Genomic DNA, 21,077 nt, shown 5'->3' with positions numbered 1-21,077 from the left:
TGTGAGTTAAGAATGATTTTTACTTTAAAAAAATAATAAAACTTTATTTAAAAATATAAAAAACAGTATAAGCTTCTTTAGTTTCTTAGTTAAGTACAATAAAATTTTATTTAAAAATGTAAAAACCAGTTTTAGCTTGAGGGCCATACAAAAACAGATGGTGGGCTGAATTTGGCTCGTGTGCCGTAATTTGCCCATTTTAGATGGTCTTAGCAGTGCTAAGCTGAACTGGGAAGGGGGCTTAAGCCAAAAGAAGCACACATTTATAGACAACATATTTTTTCCCAGTAGGCCATATTTATCCTAAGGTAAGGGGACCACAGACCTCAAGGTACTTTTCACTTAGAAGGAGAAATTATTTCCAAAGAATAAGGGAAAGAAATACAAAAAACTCTCTTAGAGAGAGGCCACACAGGCAATTTATCTGAAAAATGAAATCCTTCCCATTTGGCATCCACTTTAAATCAGTATATATCCTACTGAGTAAGCTTAGCATCTTCCCCACTCTTGCTAAGCCAAGTCCTTAGGGGTCACTTCAGATCTATCTTTTCCTGCTCTTCTTCTTATCAGTTAGAGAAGAGAGATTCCACAATCTCCTGTCAATGAAGCAAAGAGTTTTCCCATATAGGGGCAAAGACTAGTCACTAAACTTTCGTAATTTTTATCTTTTATTAAAAACCAGATAGATTGCCAACAGTGAGTAAAATGTAGCATATTCAAATAATTAGCTGATTGTGTCATTTTGCTATTTTAAACCTTTCCTTATTTGAACTCTTGGAAACACATCCCTCATATTTATTAAGCTTCTGCCCTGCTCCCCTCTTCCCACCAAAAAAAGAAGGAAGGAATTCAGTAAGATCTCTTCATCTTTTATGGGAAAAAAACTGTGAAGGATTTTTTTAGATGATACAATTTTATTAAGGCATTTATTGTAACTCATCAATAATCAACACAACTTCTAAGAAAAATAAAATGTGAGCTTAAGAAATTCCACAGGAAGGAAGTTCCCTTCTGTGTCTGTGTCAGTATGAGTAGAAAGTTTACATATTCTAGATTTCAAAGACCACAAGTTGTATATATTGATCTAGAATTATAGACTCATGTATTGTTTTAGCTGAAGGATCTCTAGAGGTCCCCTAGTTCAATGTTGTCAATTTAGAGGTATAGAAATTGGGAACAGGGAAGAAGGAAAGACTTGGAAATTAGTGGGAATATTAAATTAAATAAATTCCAAGCAGCTATGGCAACTTCTTGGACAATCCAGAATCTTGGTATCTTGGAGTAGAAAATGATTTTAAAAGCCATGTATTTCAATGTCTTTCAATGAAGGAATCTCTACAGAGTATTCTTGGAAAGTGACCATTTAGATTCTGATTGACTGTCTCTGGTGATGGAAAACTCACTGCATCCTGAACCATCTGGTAATATGAGACAATGCAGAATTGTGCATAGTAATCTTGGTGTTAGGACCAATCTGGTTACAAATTCTGTTTTAGTTTTTTATTAGCCATGGGACCCTCTCTGAGCTTTGTTTTCTCACAGAATCCTATATTTAGTGTTGGAAAGGTGCTCATATATCATCCAATGAATAAGCATTTATTAAGTACGTACTATGTGCCAGACAGACACTGCTAAATACTTTACCATTATTATCCCAGTTGATCCTCACAACTATGAGGTAGTTGTTTATTATTGTCCTCATTTTCTGGTGAGGAAAACTGAAGGACAAGTGAAGCAACTTGCCCACAGAGCTAGTGATTTGGGTCACACAACTAGTAAGTGTCTAAAGCCACATTTGTATCAAGGTCTTCCTCATTCTAGACCAGGTAGTATATCCACTGCATCACTTAACTGCCTCTGCTATCTAGTCCAGGTAATCTCCTTTATTTTTTGGAAGAGAAAACTTGAATCTTAGAAAGTTGAGGACACTTGATAAAGTTCACATGGTACAGTTATCCCTTCCACAATGTGGGGGTTAGGGACATACAACTGCCACCATCTGGAAATATGCATAATATTTTCGTCCCTCCCTTTGTACCAGAGAAGTTTGAGTTTTTTTCTTTTTTTTATGGGGTATTTACTATACCTTTTTATAAAATTTGAGTTGATATTATATAATGCTATGTATTTGTTGTATGTATTTATGACTTCCAAAACCTTTTCTGTGTTGTCTGTTAGCCTTCCTGCATCATTTAAGGCTTCTGCAAAATTAGCCCCCAAGTCCCCATTTAATTTCTTATGCTGACCTGTCATATTTTGACATCTAAATGGGGAAAGTTGCAATGTGGAAGGGATAACTGTACTTTTCTACTCCATGTTGAATATCCCTAGTTCCTTCAACTTCATCTTTATTCAGTAATTATTTCTATTGGGTTACCTAAGACAAATCAGATTCACTTCCACATGCTAATTACTCTTTCTTTTAGATTTTCACATGTCTCCCAATCCAGTTCATCATCCTCTATACTAGCTAGTTAAAATATCAAGTTTATCTTGTGACATAATTAGTATATGTAAAAAATATGGTCACTATCTACACCATTTACACAAGGTATAAAAATGAAGAAATAAACCCCTTTTCCAATTGATTCAACATACTTCTGCCAGATAAGCTTCCTGCAACCTGTATCTGATCCTGTCAAGCATCTGTTCAAAAATATTCTGTGGTACCCTGTTATCTTCAGAATGAGGTGTAAATCCATTGTCTTTAACATTCAATACTCTTTACAATTTTGCACTTTTCTAGTCTTATTTATGATCATGACAAATTTGACTATTACTTTCTATCTCCCAATATCCTCTCTGTTCTCCCACGCCTATAATGTAATTCTCCTGATTGTCAGTTGAAATGTTCCCCATCTAGCTGAGCATGTTCTATGGAGAGCTCACTAGCTTAGCAGCAGAGTGATTCATTCTATCCTGCAGGGAATTTCGTGAGGACTTTCCAGAGAAAGAGGACATGGACGAAGGTTCAGTTGTGAGCGATTTGGCCAGGTGTGTTTCCTATACAAATGAGTCACTCGTCTAAATCTGAATCTACTCTGCTCCACTCTGTTTTAAATGTTTTTGTAGGAGAAGTGGACTCCAGTTATTATATAGAATGCCAGAAGTGAGGGTGGGTTTCTTTATAAATACTGTTCTTGCTCTGCCATTTGAATAAATTTATTTTTTAAGAACTAGTTGGATCTCTTAGATGGGTATTAATAAGGAACACACTGGTGGGAACTTGTGGATTACAGTATTAGGAGCAATCATTGATATGAATATCTCTAGAACTCAAGGTGGCAGTCAATTTTTTTGGAACTCCATCTTTCTAATACCATTGTGAGTTGGGAGTATCTGAAAGAGGCACTACACAAATGATAACTTGCATACAAAAATAATTTAAGGGATATCATTCAGAAATTAATATATAGAAAAAGGGATGAATTAATCATATAGTATGGTGGTTATGCAGTAAGGGAACATAGATATCTTAATCGCTGTGCTGATATCTATGGAAAGCTAAAAATAGAGGAAGGACTTAAGTATGTACTACCCATTCCCTGTGAAGAGATAATGGGGAGGGGGGAGGAAAATGGACTAGTAACATGCAGATGAGGTATAGAGAGGTTGTGATAATACTTAACTACAATAAGATTCTATATGCATTGAAGTGCTGAAGTATTTGATTCTGGGAATTCTATCAATATAGATGGTAAGTTCTCTAAGGGAAGGGAAAGTTTATTTTTGTTTTTCTCTTTCTATTTCTAGTATCTAACAAAATACCTGGCTAGTTAATAGGTAGTACTTAATCAATATTTGTTGATTTGAACAAAGTAAATCCTTCCTATAATTTAGGTCAGATGTACTTAGAATTAGAGAGTACTCATTTTGTCTATTTGTCTTTTTTTAATGACAAAAGGATGGAAAATGCTAAATATTGGGGCATTCTTATAACTAATTGTCAGTGCATGTCTAGATCACGAAATATTGTCCCATTCAATACTTGGGGCACTCATTTTTTTCTTCATTTTCATTTTACATCCTTTTCTCGCACTTTCTTCTTCCAAAAATAAAACACATCTCTCAGACTTTTCAAAATCCTAATTTCTTTGGGGAATGTCATGTACATTGATCTTAATGTGAATTAGCAGAGAATATTTGGCCAGTTTTCAATCTTGACAAATTTGTCTAACTCTTCTTAGCATACTTTGCTTTCTTGTACTTCACAGACAATACATTTTCTTAACCAAATGAAAGATTTGCCGCAACCCTATGTCAAGCAATCCTTTCAGCACCATTTATTCAACAACATGAGGTTGTACCATGTCTGTGTCATGTTTTGGTAACTCTTGCAACAATTCAAACCTTTTCATTGTTATTGTATGTTATGATAATTGTGATCAGTGGTATTTGATGCCCATATAAGATGATAAACTTAATCTACAAATGTTATGTGTGTTCTGACTCATTAACCTTTCCTTCTTTCTTCCTTTCCTTGGGCAATCCTATTTAAGACACAACAATATTGAAATTAGGGCAATTAATAACCCTACAATGGCCTCTAAGTGTTCAAGTAAAAGATAGTCACCCAATGTGGCAAACTTTGTTGTCTTATTTTGAAGAAATTTCCAACCTAACTTTCATCAACCACCACCCTATTAGTCAGTAACTATCAACATCAAGGCAAGATGTACCAAAAGATGATTACAATTTTTTAAAGACTCAGATGATGGTTAACATTTTTAGTAATAAAGTATTTTAATTGACATATATATGTATATGTTTTTAGACATAATACTATTGCACACTAAATATAGTATAGTGTAGAATAAACATAACTTTTATATACTCCGGGAAACCAAAAAAAAAATGTATGACTCAATTTTATTGCAGTGGTCTGCCAAAACTGCAATATGTCTCAATTATGCTTGTATTGTCTATTTCAAGGCAGACCTAATCTAGAAAATAAATTTCCCCTTGTCTGTAGGCCAATTTGTTCTTTAAAAAGAGGTATGTGATTCTATGTGAAGGCATGAACTCCTTAAAACTTTGCTCAATTAAAACTTTTCTAGTCGACAGGATCGATATAAATGGTAGTAATGTGGACAAGCAAGGTTTCCTCTCTAGGGATCTAATTTTGTTGGTAAGTAGTAAAAGCTGTTGGATGGTCTCACTCCTCATGATATCATTAAATTACCTATCTCTAAATTTTTCTTTTGCAGCATATTGGAAGGTTGGTGGTACATAAATCATACTAGCTGCCAGAAATAATACAAATTTATATATGACCTTTGATCTCCACTATATCTGAAGAACACGTGTTTGGATAACATCAGAATTACCCAGCTTGCTTAAACTACACATTTAGATTTGTACATAAGATTGTAGTAGACTGTGAATCATGGAGTCACAGAATCTTATCATTATTCTCCATTATCAGTCTTAAAAAACTCTGCCTCATTGTCTCCCTATTTTAATGTACCTTTCCCTCAGCATTTTCCTAAAATGAAGCTCTGACCAGCCTCCCTCTCCTCACCACCCACCCCTAATAAACTCCAGGGTCTCTCCATTATATCCAGAATCAAACATATAATCCTTGATTTGACATTTAAAACCATAGCCTGATCTCTTCCTACTTTTCCAATCATTTTATATTTTTCTTCCCTCCAGAGAGTCTATACTGCGAGTTATACAGACCCACACAACATTCTATCTATTCTCAGTATTTTTAAAGTAGCTATCCTCTTTCATTCCTGGAATATTCTGCCCTCTTCGGCTTTTTTCAAGATTTAACTCAAATCCCACTTTTTACAAAAGGCTACACATCCCTTTTCCCTTAACAATTTTTATTGCTATATTTTGGTTTCATATCATCTTTGTTTCCATATATAACCTGGACAGAAAAAAAAGAAACATCAGTTTAACAAACCCAACCAATGTGATTTACTCATTTTCATGGGACTTCTTTCTCACTGTGTGTTTTTTAATGGAAATATGGCAAAGATACCTAAGGAGAATAACCAAAGAATTCCCAGACCTCTCTAAGACAGGTTGTAAGATACCTTATTGAGGAACATTAGTGACAAGAATATAGGGAGTAGTAGATTGAGGAAATTAGGTGGTATCATGGATAGACTACCAGACTTAAAGTCAAAATGACCTGGCTTCAAATGTGATCTCAGACTCTTGTCAGCTGGGTACCTGTAGGCAAGTGAATTTTTTTGGGGGGAGGGTTTACTTTTTTATTATAACTTTTTTATTTACAAGATATATGTATGGGTAATTTTTCAGCATTGACAATTGCAAAATCTTTTGTTTCAACTTTTCCCTTCCTTCCCCCATCCCTTTCCCCAGATGGCAGGTTGACCAACACATGTTAAATATGTTAAAAATATAAATTAAATACAATATATGTATACATGTCCAAACGGTTATTTTGCTGTACAAAAAGAATTGGACTTTGAAATATAGTACAATTAGCCTGTGAAGGAAATAAAAAATGCAGGTGGACAAAAATAGAGTGATTGGGAATTCTATGTAGTGGTTCATACTAATTTCCCAGAGTTCTTTCACTGTGTGTAGCTGGTTCAATTCATTACTGTTCTATTGGAACTGATTTGGATCCTCTCATTGTTGAAGAGAGCCACGTCCATCAGAATTGGTCATCATATAGTGTTGTTGTTGAAGTATATAATGATCTCCTGGCCCTGCTCATTTCACTCAGCATCAGTTTGGGTAAGTCTCTCCAGGCCTTTCTGAAATCATCCTGTTGGTCATTTCTTACAGAATAATAATATTCCATAATATTCATATACCAAAATTTACCCAACCATTCTCCAATTGATGGGCATCTACTCAGTTTTCAGTTTCTGGCCACTACAAAGAGGGCTGCCACAAACATTCGTGCACATACAGGTCCCTTTCCCTTCTTTTTGATCTCTTTGGGATATAAGCTCAGTAGCAACACTGCTGGATTAAAGTTTGATAACTTTTTGAGCACAGTTCCAAATCGCTCTTCAGAATGGCTGGATGTATTCCCAATTCCACCAACAATGTATCAGTGTCCCAGTTTTCCCACCTCCCCTCCAACATTCCTCATTATCTTTCCCTGTCATTCTAGCCAATCTGACAGGTGTGGAGTGGTATCTCAGAGTTGTCTTAATTTGCATTTCTCTAATTAATAATGACTTGGAGCATCTTTTCATATGGCCAGAAATAGTTTCAATTTCTTCATCTGAGAATTGTCTGTTCATATCCTTTGACCATTTATCAATTGGAGAATGGCTTGATTTCTTATAAATTAGAGTCAATTCTCTATATATTTTAGAAATGAGGCCTTTATCAGAACCTTTGACTGTAAAAATGTTTTCCCAGTTTATTGCTTCCTTTCTAATCTTGTCTGCATTAGTTTTATTTGTACAAAAATGGGCAAGTCACTTAATGCCTTCTGCCCTCAGCTTCTTTACATGTAAAAGATGATAATAACATCTACCTTACAGACTTGTTCAAAGATCAAATAAGATAATATTTGAGAAGCATTTTATGAAACTTGAAGCACATTTTTTTTTCTTTTATTATGACAGCAGGACAGAAGGGAAGATTTTGAACAGTAGCGATCAAGGTGGAATCAGGAATAAAAGGGAGGCTGGTTTAGGAGCATATCTAGATTTTGAGTCAGTTTAGTCAGAGTAAGGCTTGGTGAAGTCAGAAACTAGACCAACAACGAGGTACCAAGGTAATATTAGGTCTAAAATCTGGGGATTGATTCATGGCGAGGCAGGTAGTGGGGCTCAAAACAGGCAATAGACATGGAAGTTAGGGAGAAAGAAAGTCTGTGGAATAGTCAGGCATGCAAGGCAAATGAATCTAGGAAATGGGAATTAGCATTAGATCCAGACATAGCTCCTGGATGATAGATATATGATATTTTTGAGCAGACTGCGATAATGGAAACAATTGTTGCTTTATCCAGACAACATTTATATCTTTACTTTACTCTTAGGGCAGGGACTAATAATAATAATTTTAGATAATTTTTATATTCTCTCTCTGTTTCTCTCACTCAGTGTGTGGGTCTCTCATTTTCTTTCTGTGTGTTTCTCTCTGTCTCTTTGTGTCCATGTGCTCTCTGTCTATCCCCATCCTTCTTTGTCTCTGTCTCTCTCTGTCTCTTTCTTTTTCTTTTTCTTTTTTTTTGTCTCTTGTCTCTGTCTCTTTCTCTATTCAATTCTCTCTCTCTCTTAAGTTTGCAATGGTTGTATGAATGAACAGTGCCCAGACATGATTAGCCTAGGTTTTCCAGATAGAAGTGACTTAAGATACTTGAAAATTTGACTGCAGTAGAAAAGAGAAGAAAATAGAGACGGAAGCTTCTGAAAAATATTTCTGGTAAATCCATACCCTTATTTCCTGGCTTTTTAGGATTAGGGTTAAATAAGGTAAAGTCTCTTGAGCTCATGCTTGTAATTCCAATGCAGCTGAATTTTGATGGTTTAAGAGATGAAAATGCAGATGTGGGACATCTGGACCTTTGGGTTCATCTCCTATCTTCCTGAAATTTAAAGTCCATTTCCCTCTCATTATCACTTCCCAGAGGGAGTCCATGCTCTCCTTGTTAGCACATGACAATGTGGAATTTGGCATTAGCCAGATAATATTTCCCAGGGGAAAGTGACAGAATCACCTCATTAAAACCTTATTGCACATTGTATACCAAATCAGACATGACCTCAAAAGACTACATTATACTGAAATCATTAAAGTGAAAGTTTGTAAAATGTAGACCAGTTGATTTTACTGTTCTTTAATTTACGTAGTATAAAGAGTGTTGAATTGATAATTAAACAAACTGGATTTTTAATCTTTATCCTGACACCAACTAATTATCTGTGAGAATTTGGACAGGTCATAATTTCTCTGAATATCCATTCCTTCTCTATAATGTGAAGAGGTCAGGTCATCAAGGATTCTTACTCCATAGTCCATAAACTTATTTTTTTTTGGTAATTATAATTTAATGTAGTTTGTTTCATTTGCAATCTTATGTGTTTTACTTCATTCAAAAAGTTTTATTTTTGAAGATAGACCAGACTACCAAAGATCAATGAAATGAAAAAAATTCAGAACCTCTAGATTAGATTGTTTCTATAAGGTTTTCTGGTGCCATCTTTATAGCTCTGGTAAAAAAAAAAAGGTTTGGTAGGGAAATGAAGGAGGAACGAGTAAGAAATAATGCTTATTATTTTTTCTACTGCAGATTAATCTTTTGTGTCTATTCTTCTATTTTCTTCTATTCTGATGGTGTCTTCACCAGCAGAAACTAACTCTGAGGTGTAATGTAACTTTCTTTTTCTTTTTCTTTTTTGCTTTTTCTCTAGTCATTTGTTACCAGTAGACACAATATGTGTGTGTATAAAAAATATTCTATACACATTTTTATTTATCAGTTCTTTCTTTGTATGCAGATAGTATCTTCCTTCATAGGTCCTTTGTAATTTATTTGGATATTTTTAATAGTCAAAATGACTTAATTGCCCAAAGTTCTAGTTAAAACAACATTGCTGTTAGTATATACAATGATCATTAACCAGAATCTTTCAAACAATGAACAGTGTGAATAGCCAAATAAGGAGAAATACTTTGATTTAATAGAATTTTTATTGAGAATAAGCTTAACATGCAAAAAATGCACTTTGAAATTTGAATTATATTTGAAAAGGAGGCTGAAAAAAAAACTCTGGAATCCAACGTCCCACCCACCCCCCTCTAACTCCTTGATGTTTCAGGAGCTCCTGTGTTCATGAAAAAGCACTCAGATTCTATTCCTATATGATCTAACCTCTCACACTGGCATTTTGGGAAACTCCTTCTATAAAACACCAGTGGTGCCATATAGCACTCCTCCTTTCCTCTGAAAATAACTTTCTTCCCCATGTTTACACAGAACATTTTTTTGGTTTTGAAACTATCTACCCACAAGTATCTTTCCTTTAAAAAATATCCCACTGAAATATGTATTAGTTGCTTGCTCGAGCTCAGACATTCTCTTCTGCCTCAGGGTGAGATGGCAGGGATTCTGGCTGTCTCCCTCCACTCAGGCTCCAAGGGGACACCCCTTAAGAACGCTGGGTTTTGCTACAGGTGGGGCACAAAAGCTGGCCCTTTGTCACAATGTAAGCTCGGCCAGTCAATGATTGCTCGCAACCCTCGCAGACAAAGTGCTTTCGATGCCAGGCCAGATCTTCCACTCTCTGGTAGTCCTCGGTGAATATAATCTGACAGAATAGAAAAAAATAAGCCACAAAACTCAATTCAGTTCTTGGGCAGAGAAAAAAGAGCTCATCCAGATTTACAAAAGGCAATGACCTGGCAATATCATAGACTTAAGAGCCTAGGCTTTCAGACGATTTAAAAAACAAACAAACAAAAAACATCTTTAAATTGATCCATAAGAAAATCAGGAGAGAACTTCTTCCACCATTCTCTATGTATAAACATGGTATTTGGGGGATGTGGTATATAGCATTCCCAGTCACAGATGTGAAAGATTCTTTACTTGGGGATTGAGGTTACTTGCAGTCAATTTATTGCTTCATGATATCTTGTGATATTCTTTGGATTGAAACCAAAATCCAGCTCTCAGTCCTCTTGTTTCCCTGGGCCTGATGGATTAACCCTTCCCTTAAAAAGGCATTTTCTCTGACTGAGATAAATCCAAATGCAGTGAGTTTGTGGAACTAGTGATCTTCCAGGGCTTGGTCATTGATTAAGATTTGGGTCTCCCTAGGAAGTGATCCTCTTAACCTCTGCTTTGAGGGTATCAGAAGCAAGTGAATAAATTTTAAGTTTGTGTAGGTCAGAATCATGTGGGTAGATCATTTCAACTTCCAATCACTATGTTCCAATATACTCACATGGTCTTGGAATGACCTCAGCCCTAGAAATCTTGGTTGTCTCAGTTTGGTATGAACAATAAAACCACAGGGAATAGGGGAAAAAAACAGGCCAAAAGGGGTCATGTTTTATTGAAGTTTCAGAAAAAGAATAAAGGGCGCTTAACTGGGAGTCAAAATACTTGGTATTGATTTGAAACTTGACTAAATCTTTAAAACATTTGGATCTCTGTTTGCTAGTTTGTCAAATGGGGTTTATGATGCTACCCATTTTAGATACAGACTTGCTGTAAGAACTAAATGAGATGATTGATGTGACCATACTTAGATTTGGATAAAGCACTTTATAGTTGTAATTTCTAGGTTATATTGTTATTTTTTACATCATCAAAACTTCTGTGTGACTAGAGATTTGCTTACTTATGGAAGAGATATCATTTCTCCCCAAAAGTTGGCATATATAAACTCCCACTACTTAGACATGTGGTTTACCTCTCCATAGCTACCATCTCTTGGAATGAGAGACACTGTTGGTTCTTCATGACAAAAGTCAAGAACGTGGGACCATGGAATTAATATATATATATATATATATATATAATTATATATAAAATTCCTTTGTATCCCATTTCCTAATGGTGGTGTTTTAAAGCAAGAGGTACAATGCAATGACATGTGCTCTTACCCATGTGGTCCTAGTAAAATATAAGTTTCTTCAGGGCAGGGACTATTACACTTTTGTCTCTGTTTCTCCAGCACATGCCTGGACCACAGTAGGTAGTCAATAAATATTTTATGAATTAAATTGAAGAGGTGGCAATAAGAACCAGAATCAGGGTCTTTTAATCATGTAGCTTCAGGAAATTTATTGCATCCTAACCACATATATGGAGAATGGTGATCTAACCTTCAACTGTGGACAGGGGAATCATTTGGTGAAAGTTCCTAGATTTCTGGGATGTAAGACTTCTTAAGGGGAAGGGAAACAGAAGGAGTACTGACTCTGTAATTAGAAGACTTGAGTTCAAATCCCAGCCCAAATGAATTCTACCAATGGACGAGTCATTTAACCTCTGTGGATTTTTCTCTGTTGAATAGATGGCCCCTGAAGTCCACTGTAACTTGAGTTCCATGATCCTCTGTTACTTGATACTTCCCCAGATCTATATGGACTCCATGGGAAAGACTATCTTTGCAAGAAATAATATGCTTACCTCATCACAGCCCTTGCACCGGGGCCGTACACTCTCACAGTAATGGCGCCCACAAAGGGGAACCCCATTTTTCCAGAAGTAGATCAGGTCCACCAGAGGTTCAGAGCACTTGGCACATACAAAGCAGGCAGGATGCCATTGTCTATCATAACCAGCTCGGTCTGCATACACCACAGGGCAGTCTGAGGGGGCAGCCTGCTTACAGTGCTCACAGATCTAAAAGCAGAACACAAAAAGGCACATAGTGAGTGGCTGCCCTAATTCAGTCCCATACTGCAAAGCAAACCAGCAAAAATCTATAATGAGCTTTCCCTGGACATTGTGGGGGATATAAGGGAGGATTAAAACATGCCAGAGGCAGAAGAATAAAGAAAAGTCAGCATCAGTCAAAGAAAGTAGGGTTTACATTATACTATTGATACATATTGTCTCTATGACCCTGGATGGGTCCCTTACCCATATGGTGCTCTAAACACCCCTTAAATAATGTGTTAATGAAGCAGTTTCATGGGTAGAAGGGGTTTTCTCACCTGCATTTTTGTATAATAGTCCCAAAATCTAAAAGTACACATTCTCTTCCCTTTATGAGTTATGAATAAATGTATTATTGGGGAAATTAAGCTCAGAAACATAAAAAATAAGCACTTGGAGAAAAACATATTTATGTAATAAACAGAATTGTTCTGATCAGTGGTAACAGTTTCAAATAGGAAGGGATTTTTATGAACCTTATATTTTCTCAGAAAACCAAAATTAACACATATTGTATTTTTACTTATTTTGTGTCATATTTCTCAGTTACATTTTAACCTGGTTTTGCCATATTGGGAAATTGTGACAGCCCCATTTGGCATCTCTTGCTCAAACTCCCTGGCCAAGTCTGGTTGATCACCTGTCTACCCCCACACTCATTGCAATCCACCCTTCATTCAGCCATCAAAAAGATTTTCCTAAAGCACAGAAGTGGCTATTTTATACCCACCATTCCCAATTCAATAAATTCTAATGGCTCCATAGTATGTCCAGGATTATATATAAAATTGTTTTTTCATTCCCTTTTAATGAATCTCCTCTCTGTTCTTCCAGTCTTACACTTTCTTCCCCTCCAGTTATTCTAAATCCCAGCTCCATTGGCCTGTTTGTTGTTCCTGGCACAGGACATTTAAGCTTCCTTTCCCTGTACTTTTAGACTGTATCTCCCACCCCTCCATGCTTATAACCCTCTCCCTCCTTCCTTCCCTCATGGTTTCTTTTAAGACTTAACTCAAATGCTGCCTGATATAGGAAGCCTTTCTGAGCTCACGTTTCTTCCCCACTCCTGCTTCTTTCCCTCTTAGATGACCCTCCATCTATACCATGTAGATCTTGAATGTACATTATTATTTGCATGCCTTAATTGGAATGTGCAATATTCTTCTCTAAAATATAATTGTTCTCTGGGAGCAGGTTTCTTGGGGGGCTTCTGGGAGTAGCCTTAGTTTCAGTTCAATGTAACAATCATCTTAAATTCAGGCAGGAGTTAAAGTCCAAATCCTTTATTGTTTCCTTTTAAGTCTTGTCTTTTTCCTTGGGCCCAGTTAGCTTTCTTAGAGCCTATCTCTCCTTGGTTCTGAGAGCTCCTGCCGCTAGTCCTTTGCCTCTTCAGCTTCAGCCTCCAGCCAGCACTAAGGTGGAAAATGGAATGAATCTGTCTCCTCCTCTGAGAGTGGGCTTGTGTCTTAGTGGGCTTCCTCTTTAATGGGCTTGAGGGCTCCTCCTTATATATGCTCTCTTAAAGGTGTGAACTCTAATAAGTACTAAGTACATCTAGAGAACTGTAAGCACCCTGCTGAACAATGATTGTCTCTATCAATTCCACTGCCTTAGCACCTTGTAAGAATTCTAATATCATGCGAGTTCCATCAAGACATAAAACTGCCTTTTAACCATATTTTGTATCCCTCAAGCTGAGCATATTGTTTTACTCATAGTAAGTATTTAATAAATGCTTGTTGACTGACTTTCAGATCTATGACTCACCTCATTTTATTTTCATGATTGCACTGTGAAGTAGCCAAGAAAGGTGGCATTAATGTCCATCCTATTAGTGGTAAAACCCCACCTGCAAATCCCCCTATGAAGCCTGTTGACTGATTCACTGGAGAATGGAGTTCCCTGGTAAGTAAATTCCTTTTTACCAAAAAAAAATTCCCTCTACCACGTTGGTACCTTCTGAGTAACATTATTAGAGAGTCACTTAGAGCATCAAGAGCTTAGTGACTTGTCAGTTGAGTAGCCAAGATGTGTTAGGAGCAGGACTTGAACCCAGATTTTTCTGATTCCAAGCCAAGCCAAAAAGCATAATGAGTAAAGCCCTGGACCTGGAGTTAGGAAGAATTGAATTCAAATATGACCTCAGACACTTATTTGCTGTTTAATCCTCTGTGTGCCTCAGTTTCCTCAATAATAAAATGCAGATAATAAGAGCATCTACTCAGAGAATTGCTATGAGGATTAAATGAGATTTTACATATATATACATCTTATTTGATATGTATGTGTGTGTACATATATGTGTGTGTGTTGTACATATTATATAAGAATATCCATATGTGTGCATATATTTATAGACATATATATATATATATATATAGTGTTTAGCAATAAGCTCTATAAAAAAATAAGCTCTTCCTACTTCCTTAAAATTATCCCTTGTAAAATTCCATTTTAGAGCCTTCAGAAGCTTTCCTTAAGATCTAATGTGATGCGCAGGTAATATGACTTCCTAATGTGACTATGTATATAAACTTTTCTAGATGGCCTGGAGCTAACCAGGGGTCTTAGAATTAATTAATTCATTCATTAGTTTCATGATAACCTAAAAATAGCTGGGAAGGGTACGCTGTGAATGCTATTTGGATGTAAAGTACATTTTCTACCTGGCTGGCTAAAAACGTTAAAAGTTTTACAATTTCTAAGGTCATGACTCCCATGGGAAAGAAATTAGCTTATTTCCCCACTCTGATATATATGTTCAAAAGCCATGTGAGTCCTATAAAGGAAAGCTCAGGGTTTTGAATTTTCTTCTATTGTCTGGAGTCCCTGAAGGCCTGGAGTATGTGTTTTTAAATAATTAGGGCTGCCTAGTATTTGCAGTCTAGAAAATTTCTCTACTGGGTGGGAGTTTGGATTGATGACTTTTGAAGGACCCTTTCAACTATAAAATGCTGCTACTCTGTGAAATGGATAATGCCTTAGCACAAATTTTCTGAAACAAACTTTTGTTCTGAAAACATCAAGAGTGCCGTGATCCAGGAATAACTAGCCTTAATGCATATATATATATATATATATACATATATATATATATATACATATATATGTGTGTGTGTGTGTTTTCTCTCTATATATTTATATATACATGTTCTCTCTTTCTTTATATATATGTATATATGTATGTGTATACATACATACACACACACACACACACACATATATATATATATATATATATATATATAAAACAGCATTATTGATTAAAGAAGGGAAAGCATGTCAGAACAATGGGAAACAGGTACATTATTTAAAAGAACTAGACCAAGATGAGTTCTCTAACTGCAAAATGTTTTCTGCCCTGGGACTAATGGAAGAGAGTCTGTAGCTCATCCCAAAGAAGAGGCAGGACAATTCCCAACATGCTCCATTATTAGGTAGAGATCTCCAGATCGCCCCAACTTCCATCCCCAGCCTTACTTAAAAAGGTAAGTACTTCAGGTCATCCAAAAGCTATGGTTATATGCTAGGAATTTTACTAAGCACTGAAGAAACAAAGATTAAAACCCTAAGAGCCCTTGATCTCAAGAGACTTAGATTCTCTTTGACATGCAACAGAAAATGGTCTGGTCCTTATAACTGATTATTTGTAAAAGTGGTGAACTTTTGGACTTGGTCTAAAGCAGGTCAATCCTATGTCAAAGGACCTGAAGATTTAGAGCTGAAGGAGATTAATGGTTATGGAATCCAATCCCTTCCTTAACACAATTTTTTAAAAGTATAAATTGAGACCAAGAGAGACTCATCCAATCTCACAATTGGGATTTGAACCCAGATTTTCTACCTCTGAATCCAAAGCTTTTTCATCATTACAATACCAGAGCTATCTTAGATGCTGTCTCTTCCTTGAAGGAGATTCTCTGATATCTTATTGCATAATCTTGATTTACCTAGCTACATTAATTCTCATGGATGTTCTATCTGCTATGGGTTTCAACTTTTTCAGTTACCCCAGAATGCTTTTGGGAATATCAGTGCCTCTACTGTCTTACAACATCTCTACAACAGGCTTTATTTCTTCCAGTAGCCTTTAAAGTAAACAGTCTAATTGCCATTTTATGAAAACAAGATGTCCCAAATAATAAGGTCTGTCAGCACATGTCAGGAATTAATTTCTTGCCATAAGCTGTTTTCCATGTCTCTTTCTTGTGAAATCTTAACAGATTCCAAAGGGTGACTTTCATAACCCAGAAGAATTCTAGTACCCCAAATTTCTGATCTCATCATGGAGTTGGGACTGGATCATGACTATTACTTTTTTAATTATGAGCTAATAAAAATGGGGAAGGGAAAAGCATAGGACCCTAAGACAAGATTTTTTTTCTTCTGGTCTCACCCCTGAAGCATGAGCCAGCTCAAAGATGATGATGTTTTTTCCTTTGATATTTCACCCTAAATTCAGTTTTTATTCATTAGGACATGGATCAATTCAGCCACTTTGTTAAACTGCTATACTTCCTAAGGGACATTATACATTGTAGTCACACCTTATTATTTCCATCTTATAGGATCTAGATCTAGATGGCCAGTGGAGAAAGTAGAAGGCATGGAGGAAAGCAGAGCTGAATTTGAATCCTGCCACAGATTTTTCCTAGCTGTAGAACTTCTGGAAAGTCATTTAAGCCTTATTAGCCTGTTATAAAAGAGAGAGTTGGATTTAATGGCTTTTAAGTTTTTTTCAGCTCTAAATGTATGACTAATGTACATTTTTCTTCCTCTGATTTCCTCATTCCTCCTCCATTTTCTACATATTCCTTATTCAAATCTGATCTTAATTTTAAGTTCTATCTTATTTATTTTGTTTCTTCTATGAAGCCTTCCTTGATAACTTCAATCCTCATTTATCACATAGAATAACATAAATCTATGATTTTGAAGAGCCATATGAGGTTATTTTATCTAATCTTTTTATCTTAAAAATTACTAAACTGAAATTCAGAAAAGTAACCAGCTTGTTCAAGGTCATACAACTAATATGGAGAAAAGTAAGAATTTGAATTCAGGTCTGATTTGACCCCAGATTTCTGGATTTCAACACAAGATTCTTTCTCTATCCTTTAAAATCTTGAATCTCTGTGTTATTATTGGAAAATGGGAATTGGTGCCAGACTCCCAGATTAGGAATACTTAATCAAGTTGATATTTCATAAACAGTTTTAAAAGCAAGAAATCAGATGGAGAGCAAAGTCACATTATTACTGCAGAATGAGGTAGGACAATTGAACACCATTTGAACCTCAATCGTGCTTTGGTTGACCAATTAAATATCTTATAATAAGCATGCTCTAAGAGCATCGTGAGGAGAGCAGGTAGAATTGAAGCTAATATCTTACAGAAGGTAGAATATCATGATAGTAAGCTTTGAAAACTGGATTATATGTTCTTTTTAGCCTCCCTTTAAAGCCTGGAGAACCTTTAAAATCAGGGAGGCAGGCATTATTCAAGACAACAGTGGTATTTCCTTGATTGTAAAGAAAAAGGAAACATAATATTCTTATAGAAATGTTCTATAGAATGTTCTTATAGATATATAATGTTCTTATAGAAAACTACAACAAAAAATTCCAAATTGTAGGAAAGGTCAAAGTGCTTTGGTAAAAAATGTCTGATGACTCTTTTAAAGGAAAAAAAAATTTGTGATTCTCAAATGTATTCTGAGAATGAGACAGTGTTATCTCGAAGAGATTATCTGGGTTCCTCTTGAGGGATAGATAAAGATAATTTATAATGAGCATACCATTTGCTTTCAAAGAACTTAAAACAAGCTGGTCACTTACAGAGTTTAAGCATTTATCTTCTAATTTTGTCTAGATTGGAGGAGGGGAAGAGATGAAACACTTATTAAGTGACTATTATATACCAGATATTGTGTTAAGTATTTTTATAAATATCATTTCATTTGACCTCACAATAGTGGGAGGTGGGTGCTATTATTATGCCCACTTTACAGTTGAAAAAAAATGAGGTAAAAAGAAAGTGAATAATTTTTTCTATCATACAAGAAGTAAGGTCTGATGCTAAATTTAAACTCTGGTCATCCCAATTCTCAGACCCTGCATTCTATCCACTGCATGATTTAGTTGCCTTGTAAATCTTTTATCTTCCCAGATAGTACATAGAATAACAAACTGATTAGTACTTTTGTATCCTTTCCCAACAACTCAATTCAATAACAGTTTATTAAATGCCCAGCTCTTGTTCAAACAATCAGCAAAATTCTGGGAAAACAAAGATAAAAGCAGTCGCTATTTACATGGTAGGAGAAGAAGGTAAGAGATTGGAATCAATCAATCAATTCTCTCCTAAATGGAGAGAATCAAAAATTCTCTGATAATCATAAAATTTCTTTTTTTTTCTTGATAGCATCCCTAGGGGGCTTCCTAGTAGGAGAAATCAATTTATATTTTGTTTCAAGCAACAGCAGACTAATATGGTTAATAGCTACACACTATTCTTTTGGTTAAAACTTCACTATCTTAAAGTGATGTTTGAGAAAATCCCTCTAGACTGTGGTGGCTTAACACTATAATCCCAGTGGTTTGAATGGCCAAGAGTCATATCTCCATCATATGATGTTTCTTTTTGGAAACTCCTTATTCACTTGCTGACCCACTTTAATCCAAAGAGGATTGTAAAAATTTCACTATTACAGCACAGTAAATATTAACACAAGAACCTTAAATCCAAGCTCTGGCTTCTTTCCAAAGCAAATACTTCCAATTTATTTATAAACACAATCTCCCTGTTTCCTCTTATGGTGATCATTCACTATCTTCACTTAGCAACCAAACAGTCATCAGAGAGGGATTTCCTCCATTTGTTGTTTTTGAGGTCTGTAGCACTCTCCCCTTCTTCATGCTGAGAATATTTAAGGACAAATATGTATAGTATCTATAATAGTTATCATATATGCCTCCTTCATCTGTCATCTCTGCTTCTTTGGGAAGAACAAATGGATTTGTTATTGAACACGATGTTCTCAACCATCAGGGGTAAAAACATCAACAGTTTCTAACTTGAAATGTCTCAACTCACTGTATCTTATTTGCTTTTGAGAAGTGGATTTCATATGTAGTATAGCTGTTGAATCTATGAGGTGCCTTTGGGCCTCATGAACAATAGGATCTAATGGTCCTTTGGACTATTACCACACATAAAAAAGAAATAACATGATACAATGGAAAGAACATTGAATTTATAGCCAGATGCCCTGAGTTCAAACTTCTCTGAATACGAGACTGAAGAAATTCTTCTCCCATAAAAAATGCAATTGGACCAAATTGTATTTTCTAGCTCTAATCTATGAGACTGTGGTACTGAATGGAGTGGTAAACTGGTAACTAGTTGGTTCTGCCAAAAAAAAGGCACTGGTTAGGCTGAAAGAAAGAACAAGGTTTAGGAAACCCAGAAAGCTGGTAATTATTTAAGACTATTCCAAGGTCTATACTGGTAGAGGGAGGGGTAAATAAGATGTCTATTCCAACTCTGCTCTTGCTTATCTTTTCTTCTTTCATCTTATAGATTAAATGATGTATAAAAATTTAAGGGAGTTTGAAAACAAATTCAAACCTCAATTTTAACTCTTTGAACCTCAGTTTCTCTGTTCAATGGGGCTAGGCTGGAAGAAATGATCTCCACAGTCCTTTTCAGTTCTAAATCCAATGATACTTTATTTTTTTAGTGACTGAGGAGAGCTGTGTTTTCAAATTTCCAGAGAAGATTCAACAGGAAAGAAAAAAAGTCGATTAACCCACAAGCAAAACATTTGCTTGGACAACATCCTGGAAGATTCATTTGCCCACAAGAATGTACCTTAGTAGCAGTCTATGCAAACTCCAACTAAACTCTCAAGTTGCCTGGAGTTTCCATCTGCAGCCCAGACATTTGGCTGTTAGGATTGGGACAAGGATATATTTCGGGACCCTCCCAGCCTTATATGGCCCCTGAACGTTCATCTGCTCAGACACTGAAAGAGTCTGACTCTATGTGTTCCCTGTCCCCACTGTCAAATTCCAGATCAAATTAGTGGAATTTTTATGAATGGAAGGAATGTCCCTATTTTTCTTTCCTTTCCCCCCCCCCCCCCCCCCCAGTCAGGTTCTTTATTTCAAGATTTTAATGTAATCGTTTGACTTTACAAAAGGGATTCTGGAACAATAAAAAATTGATATCTATTAATGAGGATTAAGTAAAACTTTATGACTTGCAGTGGCTTTTTAACTGGAGTTATGGAGTGGAAATATTGATTAAAAACAAAAAAGATTCTTATAGTCTTCCTAGTATAGCTCTTATAGTTGAGGCTAGATGAATTGGCTAAGGTTATAAGGGACAGAGGTAAGATTTGAACCACGTTTCTCTGATTGCAAATCCAACAATCCTTTCATTATATCTCATTGCTTTGTAGAAGAGAGAATTCCTGGGCCAAAGTATCTGCTTGGAAACTTGGGAATCCTATTAATGTAAAAGCCTTCTGAAAGCCTGAATGAATGAAATGAATGAGCCCATTTGACATAAATGCTGACACTCATGATTTTAGCCCAACTGCCTAAGCCTGGGGACACCTCTAAATTTCATCTCTGTGGGCGAAGGTCTTGAAAAACAAGGGATGTTGATGAGATTGAGGCAAACTTGTCTCAGACTGACTGCCTACCAGACACAAGACTCTTTAAGACCA

At 35.9% G+C, this 21,077-nt stretch overlaps 1 protein-coding gene across 2 annotated transcripts in view; it reads right to left on the bottom strand.

Moving 5' to 3' along the window:
- Positions 1 to 9,657: 9,657 nt before the first annotated feature.
- The window catches only part of LMCD1 (LIM and cysteine rich domains 1), a 72,648-nt gene continuing 61,228 nt past the window's right edge, over positions 9,658 to 21,077 (bottom strand). The window contains exons 4-5 of one of the 2 annotated variants that reach the window (XM_031954396.1): positions 12,092 to 12,307; positions 9,658 to 10,259 (exon numbers count right to left, since the gene is read on the bottom strand). In XM_031954396.1, coding sequence (XP_031810256.1) covers positions 10,101 to 10,259; positions 12,092 to 12,307 — 375 coding nt within the window. In that variant the 3' untranslated portion in view covers positions 9,658 to 10,100. The remainder of the gene's footprint in view (positions 10,260 to 12,091; positions 12,308 to 21,077) is intronic. The other variant, XM_003762397.3, reaches the window with a different exon arrangement.

Source organism: Sarcophilus harrisii, chromosome 1 (assembly GCF_902635505.1).
Source record: "Sarcophilus harrisii chromosome 1, mSarHar1.11, whole genome shotgun sequence".
Classification (NCBI taxonomy): domain Eukaryota; kingdom Metazoa; phylum Chordata; class Mammalia; order Dasyuromorphia; family Dasyuridae; genus Sarcophilus; species Sarcophilus harrisii.
This window is presented reverse-complemented; position numbering and strand designations above follow the sequence as displayed.